A 20,464-nucleotide genomic window follows, 5' to 3' on the forward strand; every position below is an offset into this window, starting at 1 on the left:
AAAATGAAAACTTCGTACTGAAAAGAAGTCCTTGTAATTCATACAAGAAGCATTTTTAAGACTTACAAAAGTAATACATGGGTGCCATTTCACTTTTAGGCAGTTTACCATTCTGATGAAGAAAAGTTTTGTAAAGAAAGTGTTCACAATCTGTGAATACTGTGTAAGTTCTGCAGAAGATAGGAAGTGCATGCTAAACACATTCTTGTGTAAACAGATCATTGAGTGTTTTGTGTATTTCCCTTAGTTTGTACTAGTTGTAGCCATACAGATAGGCTTTTTTTGATAAAAGCAGACATGATTCCTTCTTCTTAAATCCAGCCATTCATTTGTAAATATTAATACTCTTACAGTCTTATCGCCCTTAACGCTTTTCCTGAATATATTCAGTGCAACTTTAAATTGTGGGAGAAATTTAAATGTGTTGCAAAAAAGAATTTTTGAATCAGCATAAGACTTCTTAGAGTTTCAGTTATTTTAACAGATTAAATACTTCTTTTGTCTAAATTGGTAATATAATGTGTTAATAGGCTTGAGATATGAATTATAAAAATGTATTTTTTAGAACATTCTGGATCTGAGTTTAAAAATAAGCCCATACTACACTGTTTTTGAATATGGAAGGTTTCCTTTCTTATTATTTAATGTTAACCTACCATTCAAATGCCTGATCAGCAATACCTGTCCCTGTTTCTTTTCGCTGGTTCTCAGTTATCCTGTATTTTAAGGGGCAAAAAACTTATCTTGGTGAAAATACATTGAAAAAGTGTTGTTGTTCTTTGTTTTCAGACATTCGCTTCATGTAGTGTGTGGAAACTCCACACATCAGGCTTTTGACAACAGTTTCGATTTTAGGGCTGCTGTTTGGGTTAATCAGGTACCTACCACTCGTGATTCCAGTGCATCTTCCCCATCCCGACCTGAAATTCCACCAGTGTTTAGGGCATGCACAAACAGTGAGGAATTTAGTGTTGAAAGGGTACAAACTGTGAATTTGGGCAGTAGGGGGAGCGGTAAGAATAAGTGTCAGAATGAAGACTTGGTCCCATAGTCAATAAAAGCATATCAATGTTTATTTTTATAGGGAGACACACATACACATATACACAACTATATACTTCATAAAGTTCTGAGACTTCTGAGAAAACCCTCCCTGGCTTCATCTGCCCTACAGTGAGGGAGGCTAATTGACATTCTTCAAGGGAAATCCCTTTTCTTCTCTTTGGTAGTCATGGGAAGACTCATTAAGCATTCTGTACTCTTTTCTTTCCCAGACTCCGACTTTGCTTAGCCCAAGTGCTAAAGCCCAGGGAGTGATGTCCAGGATTTCCTTTAGTCCTCTCTTCCCCCACGCTCAGTGTAGGAACAGAGTCTTGCCCCTTACACAGCAGATTCCGAGGGTACCCACCAAACTTGCCTTTTTACTCAGTGGATGACTCCACTCTTGAAATACCACCTGCAGAACGTTAAGGCTACATCCACCCATCCTGCCACTCGGCTCCCCGTGGAGGGAGAGCTGGATGAGAAAATAGCCCCAAAATGGTATTCCCTATCTGCTAATGACGTTTCCCAAATCAAACAGTTTCTTGGCAACCCTGCCTCCCAGTGTCATCCTCCTCACTTTTGAGTGTCTTGTTCAAGGGATCCCTGAAATAATGCACCCCTTTCTCTCTCCCTGCCTGTGGTTTACCTTCCCAGTGTGAACTGTGCAGGGAGGGGCTGGGGCAGCTGCAGCTGCTCTGGAAATGGGGGCGGGGAGGGTTAGGGGGAAAAGGGCAAGCGGGACGCAAGGCAAGAATGGCTCATGACTTTTCCGCCGTTCATTACGTGTGTCCACTAAGCTGGCCTGCTTCTGTTTTCTAATGGGTTCTTCAATGGCAAGCTGACCTTTTGTCTGAATAGGTCAAACTCCCACTGAGCGATAATCCTCAGCCTTCCTGGCGTTTGTGCATCCCTGAAGGTGACGGGCACTGGTTAGGAATATGACTGGGAGTGTGTGGTGTATTTCCCCAAAGAGGGATTGTCTTTTATTGCACTTAATTAATTCTCAAAGACTACCTCACAAGGTTATGTGGAAGAGTCTAGGTTATTTTTTGCTGACACCGTTGAGGGACAAAATGAATTTTTCAGATACATGCTTCAGATTGGGGTTTTCTTCTGTCTTTCTTTTTTTTTTTTTTGTCTTCCATTTTTTAATGAGAGAAAGGCCAAATGTGCAATCCTAATGATTCATCATATCATTTTATATTTCTGAGACAATCAGAATTTCTTCAGTCAATTTTTAAAAATCTTTCTCCCTATACATTGCTTCCATTTAAAGTCTCTTAAAAATCTAGGTGTTTTATTTCTAACCCTTGAAAAACATGAGATGATCATGTTGTTTTCTTGATCATGTTATGCTGGGCCTAGGTTTGTTTCGAATTGCTTAAAATTTTCTGATGGAATGTTTATGAGGTTTTATAGCACAGGGTACCCTACAGTGGCTAGCAAGTTTCAGCATCACATAGGTACTCAGTAATTTCTGAACTGAATTTGAACTACTGTGGCTTGTTTTTTTTTCCTTTTACCAGTTCATATAACCTGTTCAAATTATACAATTCTCATCACTGTCAGTGGCTGAGATATAGTCTTCACAGATATAGGATTACATGTTCCATTTATTTAGCAATGTGCTATGCATTTTTTGGTTGATTTAGTATTCTTTACATTCCAAAGCATTGTCTTTTAATTGAACAGACAAATGACCGAAGTGTCTGCAGATTAAACATTAACCTGTATAGCAGTACCAAGTATGCAGTGTGTGGGCACTACCAAATGGTTTTAAAAACTGTCAACTTCCAAAACACAGCAGTCTGAGAGAACTTCATAAACAGTGTATTACTTTTCTGAGAATGATGACCCTCACTGAGGAAGTGCCTCTTCAGTTTTTCTTTAGGCATAAATGATACTCCATAAACACAATGAGATTAACATAGAGGAACAAAATAACTGTGTTTGTATTGTTCCTGAGTTATCAGATTATTATCTCAGTACTCAAAATCCCAAATGTGGTGGGATGAAAAGTACAAGATAAAAAGTACACATTTAACATCTATTCAGTCACCAATAATGCTTCAAGTCAGAGCTGGGCTTCTACCTGGGGCATAATGGGTTCCTGTTTAACATATTTATGTTGGTTGTAAAATTAGGAACTGTCATTACAGCCCCACATCACCTGCATAAGTGCAAAACATATAAATCAAGAGAAGTTCCAGTGTAATAAAAATGCCATTGAAGGGAAAAGCATGAAACCACTTACAAGATTCTTGTGTGTTATGCTGGCATGTACTAGAATGCACACTCGGGTTTCTATAGAGGATCTGAAGAACAAAGGAAATAACTATGCGGGTGTAGGACTCGTGGACAGAAGACCTGATGGAGGCATGTGGGATTTCCAGACTGACCAGTAAGGTTTTAAAATAAAATTCCCAATTATGTATGCATTTGCACCACTTACCTGAAGAACAGCTGAGCCCTAAGTTGAGGAAAGGCAAGAAAAGAATGGCTGTCAATGGCCAGGCTTAAATAACCCCTGCAGGAACCCGGTATAGTTCCTGCAGTATAGTTCATGCTTCAAGAAGGCAGTTGTTATTGGAGCCTACTCCTTGGACCTTCTAGTGAATGAACAAGTTCCTTTCATTTCCTGTGATGTTTCAAGGTCCTCAATAGATCGGTGGCTGTTACTCTGCTGCCCCCCTCTTAATCCAGTTCATTGGAGAATAGTGTATGTTCTCTGAGATCAGTCCATTTTCTCTGTGAGTTACAGGGGTTTATTTTAAACCTCATTATTGGAAGTCCTGAAATGCCCCCAAATTTTAAACTATTAATAAAGAGCTTTCTGAATCCTAATTACTGCCTCAATAACAGAGTGGACACTTTTGAAGTTTTTTAACACCCCCTTCTGCCTCTCCAAAGCTCCCCTCCCCCCAACAATCTTTAAAAAAAAAAAGAGAGAGAACTGCAGATTTTATTCATGTGGGATCATTCACACCAAGCAACCATAATGTGCAATTAACACTCTAGAAACTGAAAACAGTATTCAGCAAGACAGCTGCATTATCAAAAATGCCAAAGGAGTTTTGAAGGGAGTAATGTGCATGTTAGAATAGGAAATTAATCAGAAATGCACACACACCCAGTAATACTGTCTTAAGTACATCTTAATATTAAAATTTTAAAAATCTTATGTCTATACTTATAGTAGTGATTAATCTGAGGGTAGAAAATTGATTTTTTTCTATTTTAAAATTATTAGTTGTGTGTTTTGCTTCTGAAGCAAATGAAGAAGTTAGAATAGCGATCTCTAAAGTCCCTTCCAACTGGAATATTCCTTGATAATAATCACTCTTCAATTATATTTTATAAATTTTCCCATTGAAAGAAAATGCCCTTTTTATTTCCTCTTGCAAGTAATAGTGATACTTACCACTCATACTAGTTTCAAAGTGCCTTTCAGACATGGCAGACATTAGCTCACAATTTCAGGGGGGAACTGCCTACTTTTGCACAGCACAATGATCCTAAGTACACTTATATTATCCCTACTAAGGTATGGATCTAACTGACTTAGTAATAACTGAAACATAACAGAATTATCCCAGCAGCATTTTGCTGGCATTGTCTTGTCAACTAGCTGAAAGCGTTTGGAGAAGAAAGAAAGGGGGTTTAATTTTATTTTCAATTCATAGTGTCTAGATTTGAGGGAACCGAGGTTTGTCAATTTTTAAGAAAAGCAGGAAGAGGTAAGGGATGTATTTGTTTGAAATATGGAAAAGTTCTGAATATTTTCTTTCATAAATTGCTGGAAAGCAAAGTAGATTTTTATGTTTGAGGACTTTTTAAAACTGGAAAAATAGCTAGAACAGATTTAAAAGCAAATCATGACCCCGTGCAAAAAAAAAGAAAGAAATTGTGAAGTGATGACCCACAATTCTGGATCCCCTAAATATCATGCAGTCAGCCCTTCTGTTAAGGATCGGGAGGCTCTCTGGGTGTATGTGCCTGCAGACAACACACACATGCAGGGTATGCCAGGAACAGAAAGGCTAACTATACCTTAGCAGAAGAACAGAAGTATTCAGATAAGGAAACAGTCACTGAGCTGTGAGGTACAGGCTAAACAAGCTTCCACCTGGGCTTCCTGCGGGTCCTGTAGGAACAGTTACATGTGAATGTTCAGTAAATATGAAATCCAGCCATCCTGAGACACTTCACACTAGTGCAAACAGTCACTAATGAGAATCTCCTAGCCAACATGTTGTGCTTATTAAATTATGATAAAGTTATTGCATTAGAACATTTAAAAAATCCTGTTGGCTTTTTTCCTGGCCTAGAGGATATTAAATGTTCAGGTTTCTCTGGGAGGAAAAGGAAATATGTATTTGCTTTAAAAATAACAATACCTAAATTTTAAGAAAAGCAGCTTACTAATTTATTTTTTTTTAATGTGAACATTCCTCTATTTTTTTGCTCCAGTATAGGGAAAACAGTCCAAAAAGAAAAACATTAAATCTGATTTTAATGTTTGTAGAAGTTGATATTCTGAGATGAAAATTCAGCCTCGGCTCTGATTTGCTCAGGCAACTGAGAACCAGAGTTAAAACTGGCTTGTGATTCTCTCAGATCTTAGAGCTATAGTAGCTATCTAGTGATACAATTAAAGAGAAATGAAGCTGAAGGTGTGAATTGGAGCCCCAACTTAATTTCTTTCTTTCTTTCTTTCCTTTTCTTTTTCTTTTTTCTTTAAGTTATAGGTGCACAGCGAAGGAGAAGCCCCAGTGCACTGGCCATTGAAGTATTTGAAGCACATTTGGGAAGTCACATTTTACAGGTACCTTTAAACGAAAAAAGGTTGCTTACATTTTGCTAGGAAAAATCCACGTGTTTAGTCTTTTTATGAAAATGCCTTTTATTGCAGCTATGTGTATGACTTGCTGTTGTATCTTGGAATTATGAAATTTTTATGAATTTATTTTTTTTCTTTTTAGAAAGCCATCCCTTGAGAGAATATTAATGAGAAAGGGAGGGCAAGTATTATTTGTGCTATAATAACTGAGATGAACGGTACTATTGAGTTGACGCACAATGTATAGTAGCTGGCTGTTCCCAGAATGATTGTGTGTGCTGCATTTGTAAGTGAACATATGTGTGTGTCTTTGGAGCTATATTTTGTTTTTGGAAGAGCAAAGTTTTGTTGTGAAAGTATGTGACGTTTTTATGTGTTGCCAAACTTCAGTTGTTCTTTGCTTGAGTTTATATTCATAAGTGCTTCCCACCCTGATGTTAGCTTTCCTAAAGTACCGACTTTGTTAGGGTGAGATGTTAAAGTATGTTTTTAAGTAAGAGGAGACAGATATTAATAATTTGATCTTTCCAGTGACTTTCATGAAAAATATGAGGGTGACTAGGCGTGGACCTGTAGTTATTTAGTCTTGGAAAAAATTTATGCCAAACTTAGCGCCTCACTTACTCAGAACTTTTTCTGTTAGGATTTTGCAAATCATTAACTTGACTATCATTCTGCATTGTTTCTCTTTCCAGGATAAATGTTGCCATGGCCAAAGCTTTTATTTATTTATTTATTTTTTGTACATGTAAGATTCATTTTTAACCTGGAATTGAAGAAACAGACATATTTGGGGTGTTTGGGCATCTTATTGGAAAAAGATGGTTGCTTTCCTTAGATAAGATTTGGGATAAAAACAAAGCTAAACTACAAACTCCTGTCCATTCAGAGTAATTTTTGTTAAAAAAGGTCTCTATGGTGCTTTCATTTTCTAGATAGCCAAAGTGGTACTGAATCTAGCATGTAATTTTTGAAAATATATACCCTAGAAAAACTGCTTTCATCAGATTGTCCATGGTCAAACCCCCGTGACTCTCCAAAATGGTTCCTTGGCTGACAGCTTCAGTGTCATCGAGACAGTTGTTCAAACGACAAATTCCTGGGTCTCTCCTGGACCTAGTAAATCAGGGTCTTCAGGGTGAAATCCAGGAATTTGTTACTTTTAACAACCATTTGAGATAATTTTGATGCTTTATTAGGTCTGAGATGTCACTATTCACCTTTGTAAATTTAAGGCCTGAACGGTCCTTATTTATTTGTATTTATTTTGATCTTTCTCATTTCTCCACTAATATATGTTGACATCCCACAGAACTATGTTTCCTGAACTACACCTTAGGAAATTCTATCCTGTTGTGCACATAAAGTTTTGAATTACCTTTGTAGTAGATAAGTTTCAGGGACACAGGAAGGATATTTCTTTCTGGATCTTTGCATTTTTATTTCCCTCTTCCCTATACGTTTTTGTCCAGAATCTCCATTATAAGTTGTGTATGAGTGATACCATATATACCACTGTTCCTCTGTATGTGAGGGGAGTTTGTTCCAGGACCCCTGTGGACAGAAAACTCTGTGGTTGCTCAAATTTCTAATATAAAATGACATGGTATTTGTATATAACTTATGCATGTCCTCTTCTATACTTGAAATCATCTCTAAACTATTTACAGTACCTAATACAGTGCAAATGCTATGCAAATCATTGGTGGCATGTGGCAAGTGTATGTTTTTCTTTGTGGAACTTTCTGGATTTTTTCCAAATATTTTTGATCCGTGGTTGGTTGAATCTGTGAGTACAGAGGGCCAACTGTACATTGTTAGATTCTGATGTGATCCAGGATAACTCCTATTTATATTCTGAAGCCATCGGTGCGTAAGACTTTGTCAGTGAGAGAAATGATTCCAGTGGTATCCTATTATCCTCTAAATTCTCTCTGGAAATCTTGTGTTCATTGTTTTGTAGGGAGGGGGACTTAGGAGCTGCAAGAATTTAAATCTAATTTAAAACAAAAAACTTAAGAGTGTAAATGTAAGCTCAGTGAGAGCAGTGTAGAAATGAAGAGCGACTGTTCCCAGTGCCAGTTCAACGTTGGACTCCGTTAAGAGAGTGGAGGATCTAGATGAGACTGCTGAACTCTCCTGTTCTTTGGTTTGGTCACACCTGACTTAAACAGCACTCTTGAAGGGGTATAGACAGCTGGATGTCATTTGGAGTGGAATAACTAGATGAGTGCATGAACTGGAAATCGTGTTACATGAGATGTGGCAAAGGGCGTGGTGAAGTTAAGTGTGGGAAATACATGGCATAAAAGGGACATTAATATCCTCTCTTATCTATTTGAAGGCCTCATTCCAAAAGAAGAAAAAAAAGGAGGATTAGATACATTCTGTGTCTTCAGAGTGTAGAAAAAAGAGAAAGAGATGAAAGTTGAATAGAAAAAGAAATTGCCTCCATGTAACAAAACTTGGAAATAAAGCTGTCTGCATTTCCAACACACTCAAAACCTTTAGCGTTAGAAGCATAGATGGCTTTGTAAAGATGCTTTCAAGAAAGTCAGGCATCCAAGTGTGGTTGCACTAGATAGTCTTGAAATTGTCATAGAAACTAGAAACTCCTATCTTTCGATTCTAAAACCAAAGGTTATGGAGGGGAAGAATTGTGTATGCTTCTCAAAATGATATGCTAAAATTGCAGATAGGAATGGATTGGGAAGTAGCAGTAACAAGAAGGGCTTCCTCTAGGCTGTCTGGTTAGTTGTCTTCTCTCCCAGCAGGGTAATTCTTGAACCCATAGATCTATGTACTGCATTCAAGGTTTCTCAGTAGTCTGCTTAGGTAACATGGTTTCCTTATTTTTCCTTCAGGAGGTTCCATAGTTGAATCTGGTTGATTCATGGGGCCTGATGTAAATTTTTTCTTCTTTCTCCCCTACCCTTCTTTTGTTTGTAAATATTGGGGTGGGGGAGGGGGTGGAATAAACAAACCTGTGTGGTCAACAAGGTTGGCATAGTCTCTAACATCATAGTTTACCATCATTACCAAAAAAGAAAAAGAGTCAATACTTAGTAACAACATAATTGGCTGTAGTAGGCGCATGGCTGCTCTCCTTAACTAGCTTGCAATCATTTGGTTAAAGAACCAGGAGATTCCATAAAGTGAGAAGCATCACACTGGTCAAGTATCTTACTAGAGGCCTGTGAAAGAGTGAGGCTCTGAATTTGCCACAAAGCATCAGAGAAGACCGCTCAAAGTTGTTGATGGATGAATAGGAGTTTACTAGCCAAAGACAACCAAAGAACATGGCAGGCAAAGAAATGAAGAACACAAAGCATGGAGGCAACTCATCACAGATCTTATTTGGGGACTGTTAAGGTGTTTAACTTGATGGCTGTTTCACATACACAGAGGAGCACATAAGAGATAAGATGGAGAACTTACCAGCCATATTGCACAAGCCCAGTAAGCCAAGCCAGGATGGTGTAATCAGCAATAAGCCTATGGAGAAGGCTTTCATACAAGAGAGTGACAAGATAAACCTTTGGTTTGTTTCTGGTGTTACTATTAAAATACAATCTAGGAATCCTCTGTATTATGAGAGGCTATTATAAAGAGACAATTTAGGAAACTATTATAACAGTCTAATATCCAAATTAAGATCTTATCTGAGATAGAACCTCTATGAATAGACACACAGGAATGGCACATGGTATGAATTACAGATGAAAAGCTAGGGAATGGTAGGAGTTATCAGTGATCACAGATCTTCTAGCCTGATAAAAGGTTCCCAGTGATACTCTTGCCTAAGAGAGGCTGAAAGGGGTATCTTGTTACATAACCAAATCTGTAAGAGGTAAGCAGTTGGAAAACTGAGTCTGATCTTCTAGAGAAAGATCAAGGCAAAGGGTGAAAACAGGGTGGGGCATTATTGCTTTGTGTAGATGAACGGTAGTTCAGATCAAACAGCGAGTTGCAGACAAATGGAGATCATATGGAACAAGGAGAGAAAAGGGCTGAGGCGAGGCAACCCCATACATGCCATTCCTTTAAGATGCAAATAGAAAATGGGAAAGGAGTTCAGTTTAGTATCTCAGTCGTGTCCAACTCTTTGCGACCCCGTGAACTGCAGCACGCCAGACCTCCCTGTCCATCGCCAACTCCCGGAGTTTACCCAAGCTCATGTCCATTGAGTTGATGATGCCATCCAGCCATCTCATCCTCTGTAGTCCCCTTCTCCTCCTGCCCTCAATCTTTCCCATCATCAGGGTCTTTTCCAATGAATCAGCTCTTCGCATCAGGTGGCCAAAGTATTGGAGTTTCAGCTTCAACATCAGTGCTTCCAATGAACACCCAGGACTGATCTCCTTTAGGATGGACTGGTTGGATCTCCTTGCAGTGCAAGGGACTCTCAAGAGTCTTCTCCAACACCACAGTTCAAAAGCATCAGTTCTTCGGCGCTCAGCCTTCTTCACAGTCCAACTCTCACATCCATACATGACCACAGGAAAAACCATAGCCTTGACTAGACAAACCTTTGTTGGCAAAGTAATGTCCCTGCTTTTGAATATGCTATCTAGGTTGGTCATAACTTTCCTTCCAAGGAATAAGCGTCTTTTAATTTCATGGCTGCAGTCAGCATCTGCAGTGATTTTGTAGCCCAAAAAAATAAAGTCTGACACTGTTTCCACTGTTTCCCCATCCATTTCCCATGAAGTGATGGGACCAGATGCCATGATCTTAGTTTTCTGAATGTTGAGCTTTAAGCCATCTTTTTCACTCTGCTCTTTCTCTTTCATCAAGAGGCTCTTTAGTTCTTCTTCACTTTCTGCCATAAGTATGGTGTCATCTGCATATCTGAGGTTATAGATATTTCTTGGCAGTCTTGATTCCAGCTTGTGCTTCCTCCAGCCCAGCGTTTCTCATGATGTACCCTTCATAGAAGTTAAATAAGCAGGGTGACAATATACAGCCTTGTCATACTCCTTTTGGAACCAGTCTGTTGTTCCATGTCCAGTTCTAACTGTTGCTTCCTGACCTGCATACAGATTTCTCAAGAGGCAGGTCAGGTGGTCTGGTATTCCCATCTCTTTCAGAATTTTCCACCGTTTGTTGTGATCCACACAGTCAAAGGCTTTGGCGTAGTCAATAAAGCAGAAATAGATATTTTTCTAGAATTCTCTTGCTTTTTCAATGATCCAACAGATGTTGGCAATTTGATCTCTGGTTCCTCTGCCTTTTCTAAATCCAGCTTGAAAATCTGGAAGTTCACAGTTCACGTATTGCTGAAGCCTGGCCTGAAGAATTTTGAGCATGACTTTATTAGCATGTGAGATGAGGCTCCAAAATCACTGTAGATGGTGATTGTAGCCATGAAATTAAAAGACGCTTACTCCTTGGAAGGAAAGTTATGACCAACTTAGATAGCATATTAAAAAGCAGAGATATTACTTTGCCAACAAAAGTCCGTCTAGTTAAGGCTATGGCTTGACTAGTGGTCATTATGGATGTGAGAGTTGGACTGTGAAGAAAGCTGAGTGCCCAAGAATTGATGCTTTTGAACTGTAGTGCTGGAGAAGACTCTTGCGAGTCCTTTGGACTGCAAGGAGATCCAACCAGTCTATCCTAAAGGAGACCAGTCCTGGTGTTCACTGGAAGGACTGATGCTGAGGTTGAGACACCAATACTTTGGCCACCTCATGCAAAGAGTTGACTCACTGGAAAAGACCCTGATGTTGGGAGGGATTGGGGGCAGGAGGAGAAGGGGACGACAGAGGATGAGATGGCTGGATGGCATCACCAACTTGATGCACGTGAGTTGCATGAACTCCGGGAGTTGGTGATGGACAGGGAGGCCTGGTGTGCTGCGATTCATGGGGTCGCAAAGAGTCGGACATGACTGAGCGATTGAACTGAACTGAGATGAATGCAGTTGTGTGGTAGTTTGAGCATTCTTTGACATTGCCTTTTTTAGGAATTGGAATGAAAACTGACCTTTTCCAGTCCTGTGGCCACTGCTGAGTTTTCCAAATTTGCTGACATATTGAGTGCACTTTCACAGCATCATGTTTTAGGATTTGAAATAGCTCAACTGGAATTCCATCACCTCCACTAGCTTGTTCATAGTGATGCTTCCTAAGGCCCACTTGACTTCACTTTCCAGGATGTCTGGCTCTAGGTGAGTGATCACACCATTGTGATTATCTGTGTCATGAAGATCTTTTTTGTACAGTTCTTCTGTGTATTCTTGCCATCTCTTCTTAATATCGTCTGCTTCTATTAGGTCCATACCATTTCTGCCCTTTATCAAGCCCATCTTTGCATGAAATGTTCCCTTGGTATCTCTAGTTTTCTTGAAGAGATCTCTAGTCTTTCCCATTCTACTGCTTTCCTCTGTTTCTTTGCATTGATTGCTGAGGAAGGCTTTCTTATCTCTCCTTGCTATTCTTTGGAACTCTACGTTCAAATGGGTATATCTTTCCTTTTCTCCTTTGCTTTTCACTTCTCTTCTTTTCACAGCTATTTGTAGAAAGGAGTAGACAAAGATAAGAGTAAAGAACCTACCTGCCAATGCAGAAGACACAGGTTTGATCCTTGGGTCAAGAAGATCCCCTGGAGGAGGGCATGGCAACCCACCCCAGCATTTTTGCCTGGAGAATCCCATGGACAGAGGACCCTGGTGGGCTAAAGTCCATGGGATCACAAAGATTCAGCCATACCTGAAGTGACTTAGCATGCAAGGAAGAAGTATCAAGGTGACTGAGGATATAAATCCTTCAGGGGGACAAATATTGAAGAGATGTCATAGGTTTTGTCAGTTAAAGCATTGCAGTAAAATTTTTGGTTCAGAAGACAAACCTAAAAAGTGATAGAAGGTAGAAATGTTTGAATATTTGTGGTAAAGTCCAGTTTGGAGATGAGAAGATAGTGTTACAGGACAATTTTGTATTAATGTTGTTAAGAGTATGTTTATAAATCTGAGATTCATGGGGTCAAGTATTGGTCAATGATATGCTCTTTAGCAATCAACTTTTAAAAAATCAATATCAAGTGCTCATGTCTGCATTAGGAAAGGATAGGCTTCCATTATTTTTAATGGCTATATGTCATTCTATACTATGGATGTATCATTATTTAACCTTTTTTTTCCATTGAGTATTTTGATTATAAGTTTGCATTTCTAATTCATATACCAAGTAAAGTGTGTTTTAATGAGAAAGGCCTAAGCCAGGTTGATTTTAACTTAAATTTATTAAATTTTTGGTATGTATTAAGTTCTATGTATTATGCTAACTACTCTTCTTATATCATCAGTTAATACAATGTGTATCTGTGATTCAGGTACTCTGTGCATATCTTACAATTGAGTAAACTAAGATTTCTTAGAAAACTCACATAACAATTACATGACTAAACTCACATAGCTAGTTAAGTGAGAGTTGAATTTGAACCCAGGATGTTATGACTAGATTATAAATACTTGCCAAGAAATGATGAGGACCTTTTAAAAGATAGGTTATAAAAGGCAAGACTTTATATTTGTAGTGAACAGAACTAGGGGACTGATGGAAATTGGAAGGTAAAATACAGATCAGTTCTGAGCACCAGAACTGGGGCTCAGGTAACACCTCGGAATTCCCTGCACAGGTGCCACACCTTGCTGATCCCCATACTAGCCCCAGGGGTGTTTTGTGGACAGACATGCTAAGGACTTCTTAATTTTTGGCCCACCTATTCTATGTACTGCAGTATATGTGTTTGCCACGTGCATCGTATTGTTGTTGTTCAGTCACTAAGTCATTTCTAACTCTTTGCATCCCCATGAACTGCAGCACACCAGGCTTCCCTGTCCTTCACTATCTCCCGGAATTTGCCCAAACTCATGTCCATTGATCAGTGATGCCTTCCAACCATCTTAGCCTCTGTCATTCCCTTTTCTTCCTGCCCTCAATCTTTCCCAGCATCAGGGTGTTTTCCAGTGAGTCAGCTCTTTGCATTGGGTGGCCCGAGTATTGGAGTTTCAGCTTTGGCATCAGCCCTTCCAATGAATATTCAAGGTTGACTTCCTTTAGGATTTACTGGTTTGATCTCCTTGCAGTTCAAATGACTCTCAAGAGTCTTCTCCAGCACCACAGTTCGAAAGCATCAGGTCTTTGGCAGTCAGCTTTCTTTATGGTTCAACTCTCGCATCCATACATGACTACTGGAAAAACCATAGCTTTGACTAGACAGACTTTTGTTGGCAAAGTGATGTCTCTGCTTTTTAATATGCTGTCTAGGTTTGTCATAGCTTTTCTTCCAAGGAGCAAGTGTTTTTGATTTCATGGCTGTGGTCACCATCCACAGTAATTTTGGAGCCCAAGAAAATAAAACCTGCCACTGTTTCCATTTCTTTCCCATCTGTTTGCCATGAAGTGATGTGACTAGATGCCATCATCTTAGTTTTTTGAACTAAGCCAGCTTTTTCACTCTCCTCTTTCACTTTCATCAAGAGGATCTTTAGTTCCTATAAAGGTACATCTTATTAGCCATATATTCTCTTAAGAAGATTTAGGAAGTTTTATAGATCCATTAAAATGTGACTTCTTTCCTACTGAGAGGGGTGAAATAAATATAATGGTGATTCTGTCAATATAAAAATCAACTGTTACAAAGTTATTTTCCAATGTAATGATCTAATACTTGTATACACAGGCATGGCCATGGTCCAGGCTTCATACTGTGCAGTTCTAGGGCCACCATTTGTATTATATATACTGTACCCTTACTGTAGCCTCAGGGAACCTATAGCTGTTTCAGGTATGAATTTCAGCACAGGGGCATCTTCTGCAGGAGAGGCGAGACAATCAAGGGGTGTCAGCCTCGCTGCTGCACGACTGTGAGGCAGGGGCATTGGGCCTGAGACGTTGTAGCTGACTTTATTCTTCTGTGACTCATTGATCAGAGGAGGGGTTAGAGGCAAGGGGTCAAATTGAGAACTGTGCTGTTTGTAACAGGTGAAGTAAAAATCCCAGGCTTCCCTGGTGGCGCTAGTGGTAAAGAACCCACCTGCCGGTGCAGGAGACGCAAGAAACATGGGTTCAGTCCGTGAGTCAGGAAGATCCCCAGAGGGGGAAATGGCAACCCACTCCAGTATTCTTGCTGGAGAATTCCATGGACAGAGGAGCCTGGCAGGCAGGCTACAGTCCATGGGGCCACAGAGAGTTGGACACAACTGAGCGACTAAGCACACACAAGAAAAATCCAAGAACTTTGAGCCATTATGTGAGCCTTTTCCAGAATGTAATACTTGTGACTCAGCACTGACTTGGTTCCTGCTTTAAAAGTTCTCTCTAGGCATTATTGTTCTCACTTCATGATTCCTTAATATGAATAAAGTATAAGTGGTATTTACTTTTACTTACCCAGTTTAGAGACCAGATAGAATATTCATATTTTACTTTATCAAAGTTAACGGAACAGAAAATGGTAACAGCATCCTTGTAACTTGTAAAATTAACTAGGGGAATGACTTTCCCTTAGGTGCCAGATTTATGAATGGAGTTCTTTAATTATTTGCATGCCCTTAGCAGAAGGGTTTGAGGGGTTTTGTTTGTTTTTTCATTCTGTAAATAAAGCTTATATAATTGTTATGTGAAATTGTAGTATTGTTTTTGCATACTCCATAGTATTGCCTTGCCTCACAGGTGACAAAACAAAGCAATCAAATCAAACTTTGTATGTGGAAGATTTTTTAGGGTTTATGTTTGTATTAGTCATGAATACATTATGGTGAACTACAGAAGGGTGCCTGTTACTGACATTGAGTAATACATATCACTACTAATAACTGTTACTTATAGAGTAATTGAGGAGTGGTTTTTATTCATAACTAGTTTTGGATATTATAGTAAATGAAACTGAGTTGGATGAATAAGCTCATAAATATCCACAAGTTTATATATAAATGATATAGAACTGCAATTATTTTAAATGAAGTCTTGGGAGAATAAAAATCTTTTATAAAAAATTCCCTAAAGGGAGATAGTGGTGGAAGTGTGGCACCAACGTGTTAGTTTTGAACTTGTCTATGTTGCATGAACCCTTCTATAGCTAACTCAATAACTTTACATTATTTCTGGGTATTAAGAAATGTTTGAATTGTAGGGCATTCAAACCCCAAACTAAAAGAGAATCTCTTGAGCTGACATTGTGAGGAAAACCAAGAAAGAATCACCAAGAACATTCCAATATTATAACACCTGAGGGTCTCTCCCAGGGAGTGAATCAGAAAAGGCTGGGCAAAGGAGTTACATGACCTCTTGTCTTCCTCAGCATCACTAAGGAGATAATTGTTCTTGAAAGAATTATTTTTCAGTAGAACAACTCTCTTATAGAAGACATTGACGGTGGTCATCACCTTAGCAGACCAGTGTAACTAAAGTGTATATTTTCTTAAAATGGATGGGGAACAGGGATCTCAAATGTTGCTATTTTTGTATTTGATAGGTTAAGTCATCAGAGATTTGCATGTATAAAATGGATGACACTACAGACTTCAGTGAAATGTCAGATTTCAATCCTGTGGTTTTTCTTCTTTTAATACCTTCGACCATGGATTAGAGAGTAGAAGTAAAAGAAGAGCCTAGGTTTAAAAGAGAATGCTGTGAATCAGATTTAGAACAAAATAATGTTAGAATTTATGTTTAAATTTATATGCTTCCATTTTTAATCATAGTTTGAAGATAGTTTAAGGATATACCCTGGAATCATGGTTGGTTTACATACTGTTTTGGTCCTGCAGAATTCTTTTTAAGATAAACGAGAAAGTATAGGTTCTTTATCAGAAATATTTAAAAATTTGTGGTCAGTGTAATAAGGGAAACAAAATATCTTGTGACACTTTATATTTCTGTTAACATTTACGTATTTCTAGTGACAGCACCGCTTCAGTGTCTTGAGACCCACTCAATTGTAGAAGACTAAGAAGATTCTTTAGAGAAATTAGGTTATAGGCAAAAGAGCTACTTACAGTCATGTTGGGGTGAGGCTGGAGAATGCAACATCTGTTATTAGCATCTTGTTTCATTGGATCCAGCAAGAGACAATAAAAGATTGACTAGTACAATTCAAATATCTGGGCAGAGAAAAGTGAGTAATACCTAAAACAGCTCAAGAACTGACTAATACGAACATAAAAATTATTACTTAAGGTGTTGCCTAGCCAAGTCAACATCACATTTTACATTTAATAGCAATGTTTTCAAAAGACTTTTGTGAGAGAGAATGATACATTAAGTGTATTTTCTATTGGAATTTCACTCTTATTATTTTATTGGAACTTACAAGTATTAAAGAAATGATCAACTCTAGGAAAGGTTCATCTTACTCCTTATGGCCCTTGATGGCAAAGTGGTATCCTGCTTGACATCAGTACTAAAATAAAATAAAATTCAACTAATAGAGGCATTCTCTAGCTATAAAACAGGAAAGAGAAAAAGGGGAGTGACCCTGCAGTTTCCCTATGATCCAGAATGGTAAGAAAATGTAAAACTAAATATAGAAAAGAGAAAGTTAGTGAATATATTTGCATATGCAAATTAGCTTAATTGATACTGCTTGCCTCTACAGGGATTTTTCATTACAAACTGGAGTGCTACATTGTTCAGCTCATATTGAGTAATTTAGTAACTAATGAGACCAGTTTGCACTAATTTGCATATGATAAATGAGCTTAATTGCAGTAAATAACTTGGAGGCATAATTACTTAATTTTCCTGTGTTGCACGGCTTTTAAGTTCACGTATGAACAACTCAAGATAATTTTGCATATTTAAATTAGTTGCTTTTAAATTTTCTTGGACAAAAAAAAAAAAGGAACACACCTTATCAATTGAGCTGTAAAACAATTGTATGTAAGGTTTAGTGTATTTTTATTTAAAAAGAAAGGAGAGAGAGGCAGAGATTTGTTGTTCTCCTCTCCTATATCCTTACCTCAGATAAGATATCAGCATTGACATTAGGAAAATGTTTTTCATGTTGGAAGTTAATTCACAATTTCTGTTAGTAACTGACCTGGGCGAAGACTGAAATGTATATATGAGTGAATCATAAGTTTTAAAGTAGGGTTCATTACACAGATGCGTTTTGTCCCTTATTTAATTTGGCGAGCTCATATCTGACGAGTCAGCTGGCTCTGCTGTCTTCCTGTCTTCTAAGTTGCTGAGCTTTGATGACACAGCATCACTCTGACCTTAGCGTGTATTTTCTATCTCAGTTAACACTTCATCTGTATGAAATTGGTTTCATTGGAGAATCTCAGTGTGGTTTGGCCAAAATCATCTCACTGATCTTCACATGAACTCAAGAATATATGTTTTATCAAATCTCCATTCTCAAAATTGAAAAACTGAAGCACAGAGGATGACTACTAAATCATGATTTTACAATACTATATTGCCTTAGAATGTCACTTGTGAGAAAAAAGTATGATATTATTCAGAATTAACTTCTTAAGTCATATAAAATCATATTCATAATTGAGTATGAGAAAATATTTTGTGGTTGTGAAAGTTTAAAAGCGGTCATTTAAAAAATCATTGCTCCTTTAATTCATTGTATGAAAAGCAGAAGGAGGTGTTAGGGTTATTTACTTGCCACAATCTGGAAAAATAACTCCTGAAATTTTTCTTGAAAAGACTCAAATCCCATTAAATTTGGTGTAAGCATCCTACATCCTTCAGAGATGGGCCAAAACAAGTACTAAGTATAGTATATCCCAAGTGTAAAGTTTGAATCCTTCATGTCGTAGGTGCTCAGGAAGTAACTGATGAGTAAATGAATGAACAAATAGAGTCTTACTGAAGTCACATTGAACCCCAGAACTAGAGCCCCCTTTCAGCTCTGTGTTCCAGCCCTGTTTTTTTTTTTTTTTTAGTTGGAGGCTAATTACTTTACAATATCGTGGTGGTTTTTGCCATACATTGACATGAATCAGCCATGGGTGTCCATGTGTTCCCCATCCTGAATTCCCCTCCCTCCTCCCTCCGCATCCCATCCCTCTGGGTCATCCCAGTGCACCAGCCCTGAGCACCCTGTCTCATGCATCGAACCTGGACTGGCGATCTATTTCACATATGATAATATATATGTTTCAATGCTATTCTCTTGAATCATCCCACCCTCGCCTTCTCCCACAGAGTCCAAAAGACTGCTCTATACATCTGTGTCTCTTTTTCTGTCTCTCATATAGGGTCATCGTTACCATCTTTCTAAATTTCATATATATGTGTTAATATACTGTATTGGTGTTTTTCTTTCTGACTTACTTCTCTCTGTATAATAAGCTCCAGTTTCATCCACCTCATTAGAACTGACTCAAATGCATTCTTTTTATAGTCCAGCCCTGTTTTTAATCCATGTTTTCTAGGTAGGTGGCAGAGTATGGTAGATTCTTTTTGTGCATGTACTTTGGCATCCAGCCACTTTGAGCTCACATCCTGATGTGCTAACCTACTGACTGTGAGCCCCTTGCTAAGACAGCCTCTTGTTCTCTCTAAGCCTCAATTTCTTCATCTTTAAAAAATAGAGAAAATAGTAGTAAAATGTCTCCTGATAGGCATGTTGTGAGGATTGAAGGAGATAGTGTAGTTAAACATGTTTAGTACAAAACCTGGCATGTAGAAGGTGTTTAATAAACATCTGCTAGTATTTCTGTCTATATGTTGTATAGTTCAGAAAAATGGCCAAGTTTTTAAAGAAAAATGTTCATGCTTATCAGGAGTATTACCACACGGGAATATGGGAGTGTTATCAATAAAAATCCTCTTAGATTTAAAGTAAGATAAATAAATTTCATTGAACACAATCTGAATTATCTGTTTAGCATAGCATAGCATCAATAAAAATCCTCTTAGATTTAAAGTAAGATAAATAAATTTCATTGAACACAATCTGAATTATCTGTTTACATAAATGGTATCTATATTTACTGGGCTTCCCAGGGGGCACAGTGGATTGGGTTGCCATTTCCCCCTCCAGGGTATCTTCCTGACCCAGGGATTGAACCCGTGTCTCCTGCATCTCCTGCATTGGCAGGTAGATTCTTTACCACTGAGCCAACTGACTATAACTAGTACTGATTATAAGTGGGGACTTTCTCATCACAAAATTGGTTATCTCAAGTAACCAGGATCTAGGAAATGAGACAATAACTTTAAAAATACTAAACTGAAGCTTCAGTTTAGTAAATATTTACCGAGTACCTAGTTTGATCAGAGAACAGAGAAAATACCAAGATACAAAGGCGAGTCATGGTTTTGCCTCTCAGCATTCCCACTGTGAACAGAAAAGACCAAACACAAAGCAGACAAACATGATTCAGTGTAACGTAGACTAGTGGCTTTGAATCCCTGCCCTTAGTTATGTGGACTTGGGCGGTTTATTTAAACTCTCTAAATCTTACTTTCCTCCACCCTAAATGGAGATGGTAGCAGTCCTTCCCTCAGAGATGGCTGTGAGAATTAGAGATGCTCACACAGTGCCTGGCACATCGTGATCGTTCTGCAAACGTTGGCCATGGGTGACAGGCTGCACCCTGCAAGTTGC

General features: G+C 38.4%; 1 protein-coding gene across 9 annotated transcripts in view; it reads left to right on the top strand.

Moving 5' to 3' along the window:
- Positions 1-20,464, top strand: part of NPAS3 (neuronal PAS domain protein 3) — a 957,467-nt gene that overhangs the window by 468,567 nt on the left and 468,436 nt on the right. For 7 of the 9 annotated variants that reach the window (XM_027521413.1, XM_027521415.1, XM_027521416.1 and 4 more), the window contains one exon: positions 5,787-5,869. In XM_027521413.1, the coding sequence (XP_027377214.1) occupies positions 5,787-5,869 (83 nt within the window). The remainder of the gene's footprint in view (positions 1-5,786; positions 5,870-20,464) is intronic. The other 2 variants (XM_027521414.1, XM_027521417.1) reach the window with 1 other exon arrangement.

The sequence above is a fragment of the Bos indicus x Bos taurus genome, chromosome 21, assembly GCF_003369695.1.
Source record: "Bos indicus x Bos taurus breed Angus x Brahman F1 hybrid chromosome 21, Bos_hybrid_MaternalHap_v2.0, whole genome shotgun sequence".
NCBI lineage: Eukaryota > Metazoa > Chordata > Mammalia > Artiodactyla > Bovidae > Bos > Bos indicus x Bos taurus.